General features: G+C 41.0%; 1 protein-coding gene across 2 annotated transcripts in view; it reads right to left on the bottom strand.

Annotated features, from left to right (window-relative positions):
- Positions 1-472: 472 nt before the first annotated feature.
- NFX1 (nuclear transcription factor, X-box binding 1) overlaps positions 473-19,465 on the bottom strand; it is a 57,453-nt gene continuing 38,460 nt past the window's right edge. For both annotated transcript variants that reach the window (XM_037495312.2, XM_037495313.2), the window contains exons 14-24: positions 17,769-17,888; positions 16,141-16,220; positions 13,184-13,414; positions 12,009-12,082; positions 11,131-11,232; positions 9,546-9,587; positions 5,405-5,503; positions 4,757-4,823; positions 3,449-3,594; positions 2,859-2,963; positions 473-1,673 (exon numbers count right to left, since the gene is read on the bottom strand). In XM_037495312.2, the coding sequence (XP_037351209.1) occupies positions 1,601-1,673; positions 2,859-2,963; positions 3,449-3,594; positions 4,757-4,823; positions 5,405-5,503; positions 9,546-9,587; positions 11,131-11,232; positions 12,009-12,082; positions 13,184-13,414; positions 16,141-16,220; positions 17,769-17,888 (1,139 nt within the window). In that variant the 3' untranslated portion in view covers positions 473-1,600. The remainder of the gene's footprint in view (positions 1,674-2,858; positions 2,964-3,448; positions 3,595-4,756; positions 4,824-5,404; positions 5,504-9,545; positions 9,588-11,130; positions 11,233-12,008; positions 12,083-13,183; positions 13,415-16,140; positions 16,221-17,768; positions 17,889-19,465) is intronic.

Raw genomic sequence — 19,465 nt, 5'->3', positions numbered from 1 at the left:
ATTCGATCCCTTTTGCTTGGCTAGTATTATGGAGAAACACTTCCCAGATATCAAATGTCATTTTTATAAACTTTCAGCACCTATGATAGACCAGGCACCGCTGTGTGGGTTATCTCACTAAATCCTCACCGCAGCCCTGGTGAGGTGATAGCACCATTCTACCAGGCGGCTAATTGTTACGTGGCGGTGCTGGAATCTGAAATCAGGTTTTCTGCTTCCTATTGATTCTTTAATGCTCTCAGTGCGCAGGTCCTTCACTAAACCCACTGCTTGACAGACCTAACAGATGCTCATGGGCTTCCTGTTGGGTCTGGGGCCACTGACCCTGCACTAAATGGGCCCGGACAGAGCTGTTTTTTTAGCTCTTCCTCTGTTTCCCCATTTCTTGCTGCTATAACCTGATGCTTTTCAAGGCAGATGGTCTGGGTCAGGCCCACAGGGTGGTCTTGCTCTTCCTGTGAAAAGTAAGTGCCTGGTTTTGTAATGTTATTCCTCAAATCTCTTTCTGGTGTTCTGGGGCTCATGGCCTGTTCTGGAACAGAAGTTGAAAGAATGGCCTCCATGCTGGTGGGATGTCAATGCAAAGATGGCCAATTTACTGTTAACCATCAATCACCTGCCTTAAAGGAGTCTGAAGACTAACTCCAATGGGCTGCGGAGATAAGTCCTGGACTGTTTACATACTTTTTTGAATATTTGAGCAGAAGCCCAGAGCTCAAAGACAGGGAGTAGGTATGGCTGCTGAAGGCCTGGAAAGAAAGCAACACTGGAAAATCAAGTGTACCTGACACTCATTTTCAACCAGAGAGGAGTTAGGGCTACGCTGGTCAGTACAGAGGCCACAGCGTGAACCTGGTGGGAAGAAAAGTTTGCTCTGTATCCTCTACCCCCATGGTGGTAAGCTAAAGTGACTATCACCAGATTATGAGACTCAGTGATGTGAAACAAAAGGAACCCTCTGGACTCTAGAAAATGGAATTCTGTAAAGCAACCTGACTCTTCCTAGGTCTAGAACAGATGGTCCTGAGAACCACCAAAATAAGTTGAGCTAGATAGACCTGTGAGAGTTTTTGGCAAGTCTTAGATAGCTGGGCTTAACATATGTGACTCCACATGCTGGCTACCAGGTTCAATGTCTGGATTTTCAGACTGAGGAATTTGCCTGTGCCTTCCCAAAGATTGCGATCAGTTTGGTTTAAGAAAGTGCGGTGCATCTGATGTTGCTGGTATGTGCAGAAGGAGGAAGAGGAACACCTGAGCATAGAACTATGTCATAAAGCCACTTACAGGCAAAAATTCCAGTTTGCCCAGTGCTTCCTCCAAGTAAGCACAAAGATGGTGTAGGAGCTTCTGCAAATCCATGACGGAATAATTGGTGACTGTCCAATTAGAGATCTGGTCATAATGAAATACTTTATACTTTAGACAGAATAAAGGACACAGGAGTTCTGACACTTTCATGCTTTGGATGTATCAGTACAAGAAAGTATGTGAAGCGATGAGTCCACCAGGCATTTGGGGACAAGTATGATTTATCTGCTCGCAATCAATTTCCACCACACACTGAATCATTCTTTTATCTAAATGCATCTTGATTGCCTCAGTCTTGGATATCAAAGTAGTCAATTACTGGCTCCTTGGCTATTTTCTGTAAATTACTGTTCCCAGGATTTCTGAAAAGCAAACAAAGAATGGTTAATTTTTCTTGTTTGGGGGAAACATATTCAGGTCTTTAGAAAGTTAAAAATCAGTTAATTTACAATTTGAGAAGATGGCAGGGTCCACATGAGTTGTTAACTGTTGAAATTTGGTGATGGGCACATACGGGCTCATTATATTAATACCATTCTCTCTACTCAAACTTTTCCAAAGTAGTTTTATGTAAGAATAAAGGAAAAAAAACACAGCATGGCGTAAGTAGCCAACAACTCCACATGGCTATGTCCAGGTAGTACTGCACATGGCTATGGAATCATGTGTGAAATACCCTTCACCTTCCCAACTCAACCCCCCGCCCAGGTACTGACTGGAATCCAGGCTGCTTGCTTCCCAGGGGCTGGTCCCGGGCAGCTACATGGTAACAGACACGCCTGGCTGAGACTGTGCCCTATGGGCAACGCCTAGCTGTCCTGTCCTATTCCAGCAAACACCAACTGCTAGGGCCCTCACGGTGACCTTGGAAACTGCCCTCCCAGGTTTTGCGTAGGAGCCAGGGCTTCTGTGCGGAAGGCCACGACAGGAGTAGGGACCCCCCCAGGGCTTCAGAGCACCTTTCAGCAATGCTGCCTCATCACACACAGAAGGGCAGCTGGGCTCCTCCGCTGGCAAGGGAGAAGGAGCAAAGGTGGGATGTTGCTCCTCTCCTATCTGAGAAAACATCTGGCAGAACTGCTGCTGGCTGGTATGGTTTTCCTTTCCTTTGAATTATAAATGTGTGTTTCTGTTTTGAAAATGACCCAGGATCATATACTAGTAGAAAGCAAAATATGAAAGTACCTCCCTTCACTGCCAACTCCCCCACCAATCCTACTTCCGTCTCCAGAGTAACTGTTGTGAACCATGTGATGTTCCAAACTCATCTGGTGGGGCAGACTGAATCTATCTCCCAGTGTCACCATCTGCACAGTGGGAATTATGCCCAGGGACTGCTCTTGCTGGAGGGAAGTGAGCATCACACACATCAAATCTGGTATACTTTGGCATGAACAAAAATGCCCAACAACCCAGTCAAACCTTGAACATAAGTCGCCAAGGCCAGGCCTGAGGAGGCTGCCAATGGCTGGGATAGCCCAGGACAATTCAGCCCCTGCTGTTTTTTCAGGACAGGGCCCTTTGGAAAGTGACTGAAGAATCCTTACTTGTCGGTCTGATGTCTGTGATGAGGAATTGGTGGTGGAGGACGTGACTGCATTTCCTTCTCAAGTACACCTGTCAACGTGGTAGGAGGACAAATGGACTTCCCTCTGAGAAAAGGGAGAACACAAGGTATTGAAAAGTGAGAATTATTTGTGGAGACAGGCAGATGGCTGGGAATGCAGTCCATGATTCTGGCACCATGATGCCTCTGAGCATGACGTGACTGTCAAAGTTCCTCTTGAGAACTGTCACTTCATTTAACCCCATTCTTTCTACCCACCTCTGCTGGACCTGCTAACTGCTTTCTCTCATCTCACACTTGAGTTTTCCTTGTTGGAAAGTTTTTCCTACTCCCTCAGGTTCTGACAGTGATCCCAGGTCCTCGCTGTCACTCTTTATCTGCCATATGGACTGAGTCATGGGCTTTGCACTCTGGTTCAGGCCTTCGATCATCTTAGAATGGCTAGAAGCAGATTCTCCATCTATTCTCCCAGGAGAGGAAGTAAAGGAAAGCAAATACTGACAGACCCTGATTCTCACGGCCAGTGTGCCTCACCACTCACTTCCTCCTGCGACTGCAAGATCAACCCACCTGACTGCAGTGATCACAACGTTGCGCTTTGGTTCACTGTCATAGCTCATGCTCTCCAGGCCGTACACCTGGGCCAGGTCGTGGATGATCCGGCGGTGGTCTCTGTTCATGGGTGGGAAGGAGTGGCTCTTCTTAGTATTCTTTCCCTTAATGAGGAAAAGATGACTGATTGATAAAATCATCTTGAAAACGGAGCATGTTATAAAGGTCCTTTCCCATTACACCCAAACAGCCTGGGCCCATGGAAAGGCAGCTGATTATCTGAGGCCCAGAGCATGCAGCATTTCACTGATTGCCAAGCAAGTCGAGGATATGGGCTGACACACTTCCTTTACTCTGTGAGCCACAATAGTAGCAACTGGACAGGGTTAGGGACAAAGGATAAGTAAACTATATTTAAGGAGACAGTATGATGGCTCTTCCCAAGGGGGCCTATAACTGGGGAGTGAGTGATAGTCCTAAGAAATCAATAAAACCAATAAATTGAAGACATTTATATATAAATGTCACACACATATATAAAATCTCACACACACACATATATAAAATCTCACTTCCTACAAAAGTACATTCTACACTAAAAATCATGAGTGTGCAGACACGAATACACAAGCAGAGAAGTATAACTGCTTAGATTTCCTAACAAGGAAAAGAACAGTGAATCTACGCTCTCCTTTGTGTTAGGATTCTGGTGGAAAGTGGGAACAGTGGGAAGAAAGGAGGACAATGGCGAGAAGGAAACCCAACTTCGCCAGCTATGAGGCTAAAGCGTCATCTCGTCCTCCTTCAAGTCACCACCGAATGAAGAGGGAGCTAGCAAGGGGTTGACTGTGTCTGACTAAATTAAGGACTTTTTCACTTCAAGTCCATTCCTGGCAGGACAGGGGCTTCTTTCTCTTCAGGGAGTCTATTTCATTATTCTTTAGCTCTAGTCATTCAACTGTTCATCTGTACCCAAGGGTTTCTTTCCTCTTCTTGGGAGGGGTCTTATCATACAATAGCCTTTTAGAGATTTAGAGATGCCCACACGATCTTTATCACTACTGAATGCCCCTTGTGTAGAGCTTCTATACCATTCCTGGGCACTGAGCTAGGACTTTTAATTACATTTAATTTGATGCAGATATCTTCTCTGAACCAGGACAAGGATTCTATGGATGCTATTGTTTTGTGGAAAGATATAGAAATTTGGTGTTTTTTCAACTACTGCTCTATACTGACAGCATTTATGGGACCTGATTTTTTTTTTTTTTTTTTTTTAATCAAGTTGGCTTTAGAGACAGGTCCAGCTGGATGGTTTGACTTCACCTTGTTCACGGCCTCCACGAGAGCTTCCATTTCTTTTTCAACATCACTGACGAACTTTAAGTCCTTTCTAAAATGAGAAATCACAGTTAATTTCAATCTGTTCCTGCTCTTTTGAGAATCCCTCTGTCTACCCTCTACTTGTAAAGTGTAGACAATGAATGCAGAAAAATTGTAGAGGTCAGGAAGTGTCAGATAATGAAAGGTTGACTGTAATGAACCCAAGGAAAAGAAAAATAGAAAATAAATATGAGAAAAGAGGAGATGGAAGGAGAAAAAGCTAGTGGCAGGCAAGGAAATAGGAGGAAAATAAGAGCTGTCACTGCCCAAGTAAGGACCACGTGACTGAGATCTAGGTGAAGTGAAGTGGAACACAGACAGGGATCCTTCAATTCAGACTAATCTAGTCCTAGGAAGTCCAGACTTCTGTCACAGGGGCCACACACATAAACATAGCCTAAGTTGAATTTTCAAGAGGATAGTTTTGCTAGATCAAGAAAGGATTTTTATTAAACATCATGTAGTCTCTTGTAATAGATATATAAACTTTAACTGGCTCTATCATGGAGGAAATACATATTATACATTTGTTACTACATCTTAAAAGACCAAATACTCTTTGAAGCCACAATTAGGAAAGAATGTACACACCTGGCATCTTCTTTCAAACTATCACTGAATTTTGACCCTGAAGAACGTACATTGAAAGGGTCAGAATCCTCACTGATATGAAATGCCTCTGCTAACCGCCTGCAAGTGAAAGAAATATGTAAATAAAAGGAAAGATGGGAAAGGAAAACTATCTTATTTGATACAAGAACACCCACCATGGCTTAAATTCTTTATATTTTAATTACATCATTTCAGTAAACCTGATTATTAAGAAAACAGTTATAATCATATCGTGAGACAAGATATGGTATTGTTTTTATGAGTCTGAGCAAGAAGGCTGGGGAGTGAGGACACTGGGAATAGTTAGGGGATGACTTTCTTTGAGGTTTCACCTAAATATAATGTTACAGTTAATCACATTTACAGAAAATCTGTAAAATAATGGAAAAAATTCCATTACAACATAAGCAGTATATTTTAACATATTTTTCCGGATTTCCCCCCTATCATTTCAAGTACTTGTATTCAGTTTATAAAATAGCATCTTTTCTTCTTATCACTATATGATTAGCATTTCTTCTATTACTATTTGGTTTTCACACTTACAATTTCAATAGCCATATATTCTTCTAATTAGGCATATCACTATTTACTTAAACATCACCCAAGTTATAATCAATAACTAACATTTACTTAGCACCTACTATATGTGCTACGCCTGTGTGCTAAGAGGTTTATGTTTATCATCCTTAGTTTTAACGCATCAATCATAGTAACAACTCTGAAGACAGACACTATTATTGTCATCATTTTCACAAATTTTTAAGAAGACTAAGGCTTAAAGACGATGTGATTGTCTAGGGTGATTTGTGAATCTGGGCTCAAATCCAGACAATCTTACTCTAGAGTTTGGCTCTAATAATACTGTCTGTCAACTACACAAAGGTGCACTTCCCTGTTTTGGAGGCCTTCTGTGTATCCACTCCAGCATTTCTGAATACTCAGGACTCTTAGTTTCCATTTTATAGCTGAAAACACTGTTGAGTTGATAGTTCTTCTAAAGGTCAGTTACTACAAAGTTACCAGCAGAGTCAAGCCAAGGGAAATTTGGGCAATGCTATTATTTTTTTTTTTTTTTTTTTTTATAGAGGCATGTTTTATTTATTTATTTGTTCTGTTTACACATGCACTGGGTACAGTCAGAAGCGCGGGAGGGTGAGAGAATTCACCAGAGCCAGAGTGGGGAGCAGAGCAGGCAGAAGGACCGAAGTACACTGCTGAGGGGAGCAGCGGGCGGCAGGAGAGGTCTGCGCGCCATGTGGGACCCTCCTCTGGTGGCCGGGGAGCAGCCGGGGATCGAACCGGCGCCGCAGAGGCCGCGGGCAGCTTCGCAACCCAGCGCTCAACCGCTGCGCCACCGGGGAGGCCCCAATGCTATTATTAATCACTGTATTACTACCTTTTCCACATTTAGGCGCTTAAAGATGTAGTCTTTAACAACTGCACTGTCAACAACGGTTGAAAGTCTAACTTCAAGGTAACTATATTTGGGATTTAAGGAATTTAACTTCTTAAATATTTCAAACAAAGACAAGTTTTAAGACTATTATAATAAATTCCTTTATACCTTTCACTTAAATTCTCTAACATTTTTATAGGGTTATACATTTTAACCCATTTTTGTGGGAACTAGAAAGTTTGTTAATCATTGACTAAATGTCCCTTAACTTGATAAGGAGTATCCTCAACTTACAGCAAACATCTAAAGGTGAAATTAAATTTAAAACTTTCCCATTCAACACTGTACTAGTGGCCCCAGTCAGTGAAATAAGGTAAGAAAGACAAAAAGTTAAAACTGGAAAGAAAATTACTTATTAGAAGAGGACATGATTGTTGTGTACGTGCAAAATCCAAAAGAAGCTATAGATAAATTACTAGAAATAAGTAAATTTATTAGCAAGGCTGTTAATATAGGTCAGCAAACATCAACTGCATTTCTACTGATGTCAGTGATAAGCTATCAGAAAATTAAATCTTAAAAGTGATACAAGAAAAAATAGCAATTACAACAGTATTGAAAAAATCAAATAACAAGGAACAAATCTACTGAAAAATGTACAAAATCTATATATAGGAAACTATAAAATATCATTGAGAGAAATCAAAGAAGACATGCATTAGTGGAAGGATGTACTTTGATCATGCATTAAAAGACTGGTATTATAGGCCTCTCCTAGTGGCGCAGGCGCCATGCTGTGAGGCTGTCTACAGCCTCTACAGCGCTGGTTTTATCCCTGGCTGGCCGGCGAGGGGCCCACATGGCAAGGCAGACCTCTCCTGTCTCACCTGCTGCTCCCCTCAGCAGTGTATTTCGTCAGTCTGCCTGTTCTGTTCCCCCAACTCTGTCTCTGGTGAATCCTCTCACCCTCCCACGCATCTGGCCTGTACCCCGGTTCTTGTGTAAAATATAAATCAGTCTTTAAAAAAAAAAAAAAAAGACTAGTATTATAACAAATCTCCCCCAATCAATCTATAAATTAAATATAAACTCAATCAAAATCCCAGGTTTTTTCAGTAGCTGTCAATAAACTAATTTCAAAACTTAAATGGAAATGAAAAGGGTCACAACAATCTTGACATAGATTGTTGACACAACCTTTTGACATAGATGAATACTTGATTTAAGACAAAGGTGGCACTGCATCTTAAGACAAGGGTGGCAATGGGGAAAAGAACATACTAGTAATAAAACTGTCCATATGGAAAAAAGTGAGTTATGAACCCTCCTCATACATACTCAAAAAAAAAAAAAGGAAAAGAAAAAGAAAAAACATCAACCCAGGTCAACTGTAGCTCAAATGTGAAAGATAAAATAATGCAGCTTCTAAACAAAAAAACACAGAATATTTTATGACCTTGGGATAGACATATATTTCTTAAACAGGATATAAAAACTATTCCTTAAGGGAATAAAAAAAGATAAACTGGACTACATTAAAATTAGAAGCTTTTGTTTATCAAATGTATCATTAAAGATGTAAAAATTGAAGGCACACAGTGAGAGAATATAAAACACAAAAATCCAACAAAGGACTCACATATGAAATATATTAATAACTCATATAATGAATATGAAAAAGGCAACACAATTGAAAAATAAACAAAACACCTGAACTGGTATTTCATAGAAGAGGATATTAAATGGCCACAAACATACAAAAAGTTGCTCACCTCACTAGTTATCAGGGAAATATAAATTAAAAGCTCAATAATGTTGGTATGTATCCACAAGAATGGGATAAAATTACAAACCGACAATTCTAAATGCTAACACAACTATAGAGTGATAGAAACTCTGACCCTATTAGTTGGAGTGTAATTAGTATTGGATACTTTGCAGTATAGACTAAAGTTGAAAAGAGGCATACCCTATTAGTCAACAATTCTACTCCTAAGTTCACATCCAAGAGATATCAGTAAATAGACATAACAAAGCAAGTTAAAAAGGATGTTTTCAACAGAACACTATAATGCCATATATCTATTTATGGTAGAATAAATAAATTATATTAACTAATACAAATATCATGTGAAAATGAACAAAGTATTGCTACCTGAAACAGGAATGAATGTCACAAATGTAATGAACAAAGCCAGGCAGAAAGAATACAAATTGTATGATTTTTCACTTATATAAAGTTAAAAAATAGATAAAACTAAAATGTTAGAAGTCAGGGTAGAGGTTATATACTTGTGTAGTATAAGAAACAGTTCTGTAATTTTCTATATCTTGACCAAAGTGCTAGTTATACTACGTATTCAAGTTTGAATGACTTGCTAATCTTCTCTATGTAAGTTATATTTCAACAATAAAAGGTTTAACTTTTATTTCTGTTGGAATCAGGAAGTCTGCCAGTCTCTGAATAAATTATGCTGTGGTATGTGATGTTTATTACACCATGCCTCAAACCACACATGCTCATGTTTCAGAAATATGCTAAAATTACCAAAGTGATTTATCTGGAGATATTTCAATTCTTGATGATCAAATTTCTCTTGCTTTCCTACAGCCACAAAAGACTCAGAGCATGTGCTGAGTGAATGTAACCACTCCCTCCCTCTCACTAATTTCACAGAGCTCAAAGGACAAAGTAGATGAACAGCTATTGAAACTACTTACTTTTTCCTTTCCAAGGCTGAACACTCCTCATCACAATCCAGCCTTGAGAAACAAATGAAAAAAACAATTAGCTCCTAGCCAGCAATAAACTCTTAAATAACCAACCTGGAAACAGAGCAGACTCTTGCCAAAGGATGGCTGGATGAGGTCCCTCTATAGAACAGATGGTATGTTCATAGCAACATTACTGACAATAGCCTAGTCATGCAACCAACCTAAGTTAAGTGCCCAATGACAAACGACTGTGGGATGTATAGTCAATGAAATACTACTCAGCTACTAAGAAAGATGAAATAGGGCCTCCCCGGTGGCGCAGCAGGTTGAGCGCAGTGCTGAGAGGCTGTCCAGCTTCTGCGGTGCCGGTTTGATTCCCGGCCGGCCAGGGAGATTCCCACATGGCGAGGCAGACCTCTCCTGTTTCACCTGCTGCTCCCCTCAACAGTGTATTTCGGTCCTTCTGCCTGTTCTACTTCCTGCTCTGTCTCTGGTGGATTCTCTCACCCTCCCATGCCTCTGGCCTGTAGGCCAGTGCTTGTATAAATAAATAAATCTTTCAAAAAAAAAAAAAAAAAAAAGATGAAATAGTGCCTTTTGGCACAAAATGGATAGACGGATGTGATAATGCTAAGTTAAATCAGTCAGAAAGTGAAAGATAGATACCAGTTTGGAATAAAAATAATTGTGGAATAAAAATAAACAAATAGGGTCTCCCTGGTGGTGCACGGGCTTACGTCGCAACACTATGAAGCGATCTGCAGCCACTGCAGCATGAGTTCGATCCCCAGCCAGGGAGCTACCCACATAGTGCAGCAGACCTCTCCTGTCTCACCCGCTGCTCACCTCAGCAGAGTACTTCAGTCAGTCTGCCTGTTCTGTTCCCTACTCTGTCTCTAGTGAATCCTCTCACCACCCCCCACACATCTGGCCTACACCCCAGTTCTTGTATGCATAAATAAATCAATCTTAAAAAAATACCAAATAAAACAAATGGGCAAAAGCAAAGCAAAAATAACTCTTAGACTAAAAAATATACTGGTTACCAGAGGGAGTGAGGGGATGGAAGAAGTCACGGGAGAGGGAAGGAGACAGGACGTTAGCACGGGAGTTTTGGAGGAGGGTGAGTGAAGTGTGAAGGGGACCCGCTCCCCATTATATAGCTCTGTAACAACTGAAAAATTACTCAAATTTGAGACAAAGAAAAAGTGATAAAATTTTTTTGTAAAAAAAAAAAGTGGGCAGGTCTCTGAGTTATGGGAGTTTAGGAGTCTTCAGTAGGGCCTCAGAGTGTCTCCTGGCTATCAAGACCCTAACATGCTCCCTGGGGTGCCTCTGACAACCCCACCCCCATCTCTAGTCACAGCCACCACTCAGGTTCTCTATTCCCCTATGGGGTGGGTTGGACTTATCTAGATCTCTGCTTTTTCTGGCTACCGTCTGGAGTGATGCCTGGAAAAGATTTCTTTGGTCTTAGCTATCTCCTGAGTAGGACTTTTTGGGTTGGTCTGAGAGAAATGAATGGTTCCTGCCCTCTAGAAATTAATCATAAAAGGGATAAGAAAGCATAGCTACATATTAAAAAACTAACCTGGCTTGGTGTATTTCCTTCTTGGTAATTAATTTGCTGATCTCCACTGAATCTCCAAGTTGCATGTCTGTTATTTTAGAGGCCATGGAAATAGCAGCTATTCTGAAGTATTAAAAAGGGAAGAAAAGGCATTGCAGTTTTAAAAGAATGTACCTACTCAATGCACACAGAAGATCTCTTTCAAGGCAAATCTACTACTTGATGATTTGTATGGCCTTGGAAGCTGGTTTATTATGTACCACCCACATATTTATGTCGTATCTCCTCAATTAGATTCTAAGCAGCTCCCCAGGAAGCAAGGAGGCAATTGACTCTTCAGTACCCCTTTGAGCATCCAGGTCAATGCCTGGCACCCTGCAGGCATTCAAACACAGCCACTCTGATGTACCACCTTCCTGGCACATTTCTGCATTTAATCAGATACACACAACCATCATTTACTAACACCACCGCTTCTGTACCCAGATCCCTATTAACACGAGTCCCAAGATTCAAGAAGCTGCAAAGACACCTCACAGAGCAGTCAGAAACCCCACCCTAGGGGAGGAGCACAGCACTAGGACCTGCTATGCCATCACAAATGGTGCAATGTTAAAGTGATTCACCAACTTCAGAATATCTCCCCTTCTGATCTCATGGTATAATAAGACCTCTTTTTGGGAGGAAGAGAGAGAAATAAAAAGGTCATTTTAAAATAAAACTTAGGGAAAGAGAGGTACATAAAAAGCAGTACTTTCCCTTCGAATCAGAAAATCTAAATTTAAGAAAATTTGTATTTAAAACTGTACAATCTCTAGAAAAGCTGCACGTATCCTACAATAAACACACATATACGTCTACCTAGATGCACCAACTGTTTTTGTTTAAGTAATACTAACCTTTGATAAGTGCTAGATGCTTCAGAGCAAATCACCATCTCTTTTCTTTGTCCACAGTCACACTGCAACTCTACCTGAAATAGGAATTAACAATGACTATTAACACATGAGCAGGTGAATAGGCAGGTTTCACTTTTTTTTTTTAAGATTTATTTATTGATACAAGAACCAGGGTACAGGCCAGATTCGCAGGAGGGTGAGAGGATTCACTAGAGACAGAGTGGAAAACAGAATAGGCAGATTGACGTTGGGATCTAACCGGTGCTGTAGAGGCTGTGGACAGCTTCACAGCATGGTGCTCAACTGCCTGTGCCACCAGGAGAGGCCCTACTTTTTTAAAAAAAAGATTTATTTATTTATGCATACAGGAACTGGGGTGTAAGCCAGAGGTGCAGGGGGTGAGAGGATTCATCAGAGCGAGCAGGGAGCAGAACAGGCAGATCTACTGAAAGACACAGGCAAGTATCACTTTAAAAGTCTCCCTCCAATCAAACCATGTCAGAGAATAGAAAGATTTGAGTTGTCACCTTCCAGGTTGGAAGAAGCTAATCAGACATGGACTAAGTAGTAATAGTTGATAAGGTAGGATGTGTCCAGTCTACAGAGCCCCTTTCTGGAACCTTCTGTTTTTAATCCTGCCTAAAGGGTTAAGCCTGGAAGTTCTCACCACTAAACCAGAGGTAGACACTTGACCCAGAGCCAGTGAAGGCCTCAACAACTCCACCTCATTCTTCTGCTCTTACCTCCCCAGGTGCTTACCCCTCAGACCAGGTTAAATCTACAAGAGTTTAACTACTGCACATCATAGTCATAATTATTTGGGTAATTAGTAACTGTCCCATATAACTAATGGGACCATGTGTCTCCTGCTTACAGGCCTAGCACCAGCAACGAAAAATGTCTCATCTAAACACACACTGACGTATTTACTGAATAAAGGGCACGGGCAGAGTCCCTCTTGAGAGTGGATCTAAGGGAGACAGCATACATCCAGGCAGTGGGCACCTGGGCAGACAGAAATCTGTACAATTTATCTTGCTAGCTTAACTTACTGTTCCTTATAATCAATGACCCGTGATTAAGAAATGTGTTCAGGCACTGCTGCAGGCAGGTTTGGAATCACTACCAGCCTCAGAAACACAGCTAATGGCCCACCTGGAGTCAGGAACACGTACCTTGGCTTTACAAGCAGTCACAGGGCAGGGTGAGTTGGGGTGGCAGGGCGCCATACATGGGTGGCCACAGTCAGCTCTGGGAGTGGTGCAGGGCTGCTTGCAGGCCTCTTCCACAAGACACTCTCCTTTGTGACAGAGTCTCAAACACTTGTGCATCCCACAAGGTAGGGTGGCACTGCAGGGTAATCCGCAAGAGATATCAACCAGGTGACAGGGGATGTTGCTCCGTAACTAGGACAGACAGAAACAGCCAGATCTCATTTCCGTGTGGGATCTGGGGTGAGTTTTAATTTCTTATTTAAACATTTCTGAACTCGTACAAAATTTTTAAATGAGCTCTTTTAGAAAAAGCTTTCTTTATCTGAAAAAAATCAGGTTGATTTTTAGTCTGGAAAGAAAACAAATCTGAACCTTATATAATGTTTGTATGATTCAAAAGGATTTGTGGTAGCAGCCAAGTGTGATTTAGAGCATAAAACTTTCTGAGGTGGGTAATAAGCACATGAAACCAGGTAACCAGAGTGTTTGAAAATGCCCAACTGGAAGGAGCATATCATTTTCCCCTCCTTTGCAAACAGCTAGGATACCGAGTTTATAAGACAAACTCTGGAGGGGAGGCATCCTGAGCCCACCCTGCCAGGGTTGTTTTATGTAATTAAATATTCAACTCTCTTCACGTCTGCTTAGCTTTAGGCAGTTATGTCATTTAAAAAATTAAGAGGCAAGAGTTCGTGGAATCCCCAATTCATTTTTTGAGGAAAAAAAGCAACTTTATTCCAGGAAGAATTTTACTTTCATGGGGCCAAAGATTACTCAAATTCTTTTGAGAATCCCTAGAATGAGGAATATATTTTGACTCCAGGGTCCTCTAACTCCTACTCTTGAAGAGTCTTTCAAAGTCTAGGGTATACATGCTTCTAATTGCTTTGGAATCAGTTTGATAGAATGTAGTTCCTAATCACTAAACACTTATGTACTCTACTACCAAGGTGCTGGGGATATTTTTTATACATGCTGTGGCTGTGCTCTGTTCTCCCTCCCCACATTACTTGCCAATCTTCTCATTTTCCTTTAGGATGTTACTTCCTCTAGAAATGCCTTCCTCAGTAGAGGAAGAATAAATACCAAGGATTATGACTTGAGAACTAGTCATAATAAATGGAAAAATATGCCCATCAAGATAAGAATTACTGAAAGCATTTTCTCACAGATGTCAAGAGTTTCAGGAAATGTTGGCCAATATGTGATGAAGTAAAAAGAGCAGGTTATCAAAGAGTGTAATCTTTTTATTTATTTTTAAATTTTTTGTGTATAGAAGAACTGGGGTGTAGGTCAGAGGTGCGGCGGTGGGGTGAGAGGATTCACCAGAGACAGAGTGGGAAGCAGAACAGGTGGATTGACTGAAATACACTGCTAAAGGGAGCAGCAGGCGACACAGGAGAGGTCTGGTGTGCCATGTGGTTAACTCCCTGGCTGGGGATCAAACTCAGGCCATAGTGGTGACAGTGCTGAGACTTAACCAGTAGGCCACCAGGGAGGCCCTCAAAGAGTGTAATCTTAATCAGAGTAGGCAAACATATGTCTCACACATGCCTGAGAGTCTAAACACCAGAATATTAAAGATTTTTCTGGGTGACAAAACAGTAATTTCTTAGTTGTCTACAATGAACATGCATTTTTTTAAATTAAGAAAAAAAATTAAAGTGCTTTAAATGACCTATAGTCCACAGTGCCAAATACAGTTTATTTTTTTTAAAGATTTATTTATTTATTCATACAAGAACTGGTGTACAGGCCAGAGGTGCGGGGGGTGAGAGGATTCACCAGAGACAGAGCGGGGAACAGAACAGGCAGATTGAATGAAATACACTGCTGAGGGGAGCAGCGGGCGAGACAGGAGAGGTCTTCTGCATCATGTGGGTTGCTCCCTGGCCGGCCGGGGATCCAACTTGTGCTGCAGAGGCTGCGGGTAGCTTCACAGTGCTGTGCTTAACCCCTTGCGCCACCAGGGAGGCCCCCAAATACAGTTTAGAGGCTAAAAATGAGGGAAGATTCTCTTTGTTAGCAACAATATGGAGGTGCAGGAGATCCGAGAAGAAGATATTTTGGCCCACTGGTCATGATGGGAAGTTCCTAGGGGGTGGAGAGAAGGAACAGAGGCAGCTGGTGGAAATCCTGCTTCCATTCTTGGGATACTCTCATTTAACACCTTTTCCTAGGCTAACAACCTTTCCCCATACTGATTAAAAGTTGTCTCAAAGTCAACTGGTTAAGTTTCATTTAATTGTAACAAGATTTAAAATGACAGCAAAACAGCTCAAAATACCACCGATTGTAGTTAAATTTCATTTAAGTGACAGTCTGGAAAAGGTAAAACTACTAGAACAAACAGGTTCTGAAGGGGGCAAGCCAGGAAAGGTGCTACAGAAATGCACAAATGAATGTTTGGGGGTGAATAAACTGTTTCCATCTTGATTTTGGTAGTGGTTACATAAGCGTAAAAATGCTTTTGTCAAAACTCAGTGAACTATGTGCTAAAAAAGTAAATTTAATTTTATACAAGCTATCCCTTAATTTTAAAAAGAGAGAGGGCCTCCTTCGTAGCCTAGGGGGTAAGTCTCAGCGTTACCTCATTCAACATCCCATCTTGGTGGCCAGAGTTCAATCCCCAACTAACCCACATGGTACAGCAGACCTTTCCTGTCTTGCCCACTGTTCCCCTTAGCAGTGTGTTCTGCTCCCCACTCTGTTTCTGGTGAATCCTCCCACCATCCCCAAACCTCTGGTCTGCATCCCAGTTCTTCTATCCCAAAATAAATAAAAATCTTAAAAAATAAATAAATAAAAAGAGAGACAGAAGTGGCAATAGCAAACCTGCTTCTTGAAGTATACTTATTCTTAGAAACAATGAGACAAACTCTGGATGAAACAATGAACACTTGAGGGAGAAAACATACCTCATGTTTGCCCATGCACCATTTTTGAGTTAGGAATGTACAAGGGGGGCACTTCTCTTCACTATGACAAGAATGATAAACTGCAGAGGAAAAAAGGTAAAATAGCAATAATGTTTGAATGAGACAACATAAACTCTTACACGTTATGGGCAGCATATGATATTAAATTGATGTTAAATTCAAGAGTTGGGGGTACTTTCAAAAATAATTATAGCAAAGTAAAAAGCTGCTGAGCACTGAGTGAGAAAAAGAAACCCAATTTCTTTTGGGGTACAGACATGCCCAACACACAAACAGAGAGGGAGGCGGCTTTTCTACTCTACCTCCTGAGGCACAGCCCCATTCAAGGTCTGCATGCTCTTAGGCTACTTAGTCATTCTTTGGACCCTACCTTACACAACTCCTGCTCACATTTGCTCAGGCTTCTTTGCTAGTCACTCCATCTAATATATTTCCACTGACTCCTTTCAATTTCTTTACTGCCTGTAAGAGGCAGTTTATCCAAACTCATCTCCTATAACAAAGCCTTCCTTGGCTAGTCACACTCCGCCCTGAGTTCTCTTACACTCCCAGGTGTCTTAGTTCTTACTCAGATGGCTTGCTGCCATGTTATCGGGTCAATCTTCATGTAATGGCTGGTTGTGTCATGTGTATTTAATTACCATCCCCTCTTCTTAAGGAGACTGTAAGAACCTCAAGTCATGAACTATTTTTTAATTCCTCTGAACATCCCTTTGTGTCTGACATCATGCTGGATATACAACAGACATTCAAGAAAGGTTAAATGAATGCTGATCAAAAGCAGGCTAAAGCAATACAATGCACAATTGGCTAAGTTCTTAGTATGGATATTAACGAGCAGAATCTCAACTTCATCTGTAATATCTGAAAGTAAGTGTAAAGGCAGGCATTGGTGGTTTTTGGCTTGAGTATCTGCTTTATGCTGGTATGAATACCAAAGAGACTTGCAAACTAAGCTGGGAGGGCCACCCAAAGATTCCTAGGCAAGGAAGGCAGTTTTTACTTCATAGGGAATTAGCTGAATTCTATCTTACTCTATTAACTTAAAGATTCAGATAGTTGTCTATTTTTCAGTCTGAATCATATAGCCAGGCTTACTGTAGGTGTCATATTTGGTGACTTTAGTAATTTCAGGTTTGTCTCTGGGACTTGGTTAAAATGAAATGATGGGTCCACTATTGTCTAAAAGGAATGCCAGTGCCAAGACTGCACATACAGAAAACAGGTAAAGACAAGCAGCTGTTGGCTTGGTGTCTGTAGCAATCCATTAGAGAGAAAATGAAAACACTTAAATGTACAGCAATGTGAGACTGAATGAATAAATTATGGTCTATCTATATGACAGGACACTCCACTATCATTAAAATTTATACTGGAAAAATATTCATTGATAAGGAGAGATTCAAATTATAATGAAACACACAGATGAATCTGGCAGATGGTGGCACTGATTCCTAGCTGTGGCCCAGATCACAGATGCAGCCCCTAAGTATGGGAAGGAGTGGGAGCATCACAGCATAAACTCAGAGTGGTGCAAGTCACACAACATCCTAAATGACATGGTGTGAGCTGGCTCTGAGGTGTGGAGGCAAGGAGATGGGACCCACCTGGATGGTCACATTCATGAACTCTGGCACAGGTTTGGGTACACTCAGGGGGCCTGGTACCACAGGGAACTGGAGGGTAGATCACGGATGCGCCACAGTGGCAGGTTAATTCATCAAAACCTGGTGGAGCAGAAGGTGAAACAAAACAACGCTTCATGAATCTGGGATATATTTACACACTCACACACATTCCCCCTCACCTTTTTTGGATTTTATTCCTTGAGGAGAATGGGGGAGGGGGGGCTGCTTTTTAAAAAAAAGGTTTTGTTTTTTTAAAGTTGAGCTGGTGACAAAAGAGCAGATTGATACAAAGTGCTGTTCCATTTTCACTGCAATGAAATCTAAGTCCATGAGTAACCCAACACATGTATTTTATAAATAACAGCTTTATAGACCATCTCTTTTTGAGAGAAAAAGGAGACTTCCACTAAAGATAGTAGCTTTTTTTTTGTGAACTCCTTTGGTTAGGAAAAAGGACAGAGATTATGAAAGTCACAAGTAATCAACAAACAAAAATATACATTTGAATTAAAACCGCAGAGAACCACTGAAGCCATTTAAGAAAATGCTGATAGTTATAATCAACAACTATCATGCTAAAAACATGAAGCTGAAATGAAGCTCAGAGGTACACTTGAGTTCACTAGGCACATTTGCAAGTCAGATCAAAACGTGGGCTCACATGGGTCAGCTCTAACAAGCAGGCACTTTGTCAAGAGCACTACTAATCCTGAGACCCCAAGGGAAGACAATTCTCCAATTCTGGGCCTTGGTAGAGGCCAGGCATTTGACCACAGTTCCCAATTAGGACACTATAGTTGACAAGTCCAGGGCCTTCTGGATCCCTCCACCTATTGTTCTTCTCTAGCACTCTCCAGCAAACCCTTAAGAAGCTACACAATGCAGCGGAAAGAGCCATGTAAAAATAGTCAGGAGACTGAGGTTACTGGACTTGGACCTTGAACTTATTTGCTTAGTGACTGTGGGCAGGTAATTTAAACCCTCTGAGCTTTCTTTTCTTGGATTGAAAAGGTGTGCTAAACTATGACCTATCTACCCAACAAGCTAATGAATGAACTAATAAATGTGAAATAGTCAAGTCCCCTACATAAATTGTTTTTATGAACCTTCTCGTGTGTGATTTGTAACAAAGCACTGATTCAACTCCCTTTTGAAATGACAAAGGCCTAGTATTCAGGGAAGACATTTTGGGAAACCCTGATCTAGGCCAATCTTTTATTGCAGCAGTTTTAAACTGTTCTCTGTTGACTTCAAAGGGGTTTCTGAGATCCTTTCAGGGAGCCCACAAGGTCAAAATTATTTTCATATTAAGATAATACCTGCCTTTTTTCATTATGCTGACATTTGCATTGATGGTGCAAAGACAATGGCAAGTACAATGGCTTAATGGCTTGATGCCCTTAGTACAAATCAAGGCAGTAACACCAAACTATAATCCTTGTATTTTTCACTGCCAAGCACTTAAAAAAAAAAAAAAAATGCCAGTTTTACTTAGGAAAGTCCTTAATGAAGCAGTAAAAAAAAAAATCTTGACCCTTGAATACATTACATATCAGTAAACATAACTCACTTAAAAAGCTCTTTGGAGTTTCTGGTAATTTTTTTTTTTAAAGATTTATTTATTTATGCATACAAGAACTGGGGTGGATGGTGAGAGGATTCACCAGAGACTAAGC

This window comes from Talpa occidentalis, unplaced genomic scaffold, assembly GCF_014898055.3.
Source record: "Talpa occidentalis isolate TD23 unplaced genomic scaffold, MPIMG_talOcc4v2.1 talOcc4.7, whole genome shotgun sequence".
In the NCBI taxonomy this organism is placed as follows: domain Eukaryota; kingdom Metazoa; phylum Chordata; class Mammalia; order Eulipotyphla; family Talpidae; genus Talpa; species Talpa occidentalis.
The sequence above is the reverse complement of the archived record's forward strand: the minus strand, read 5'-3'. Positions and strand labels throughout refer to the sequence as shown.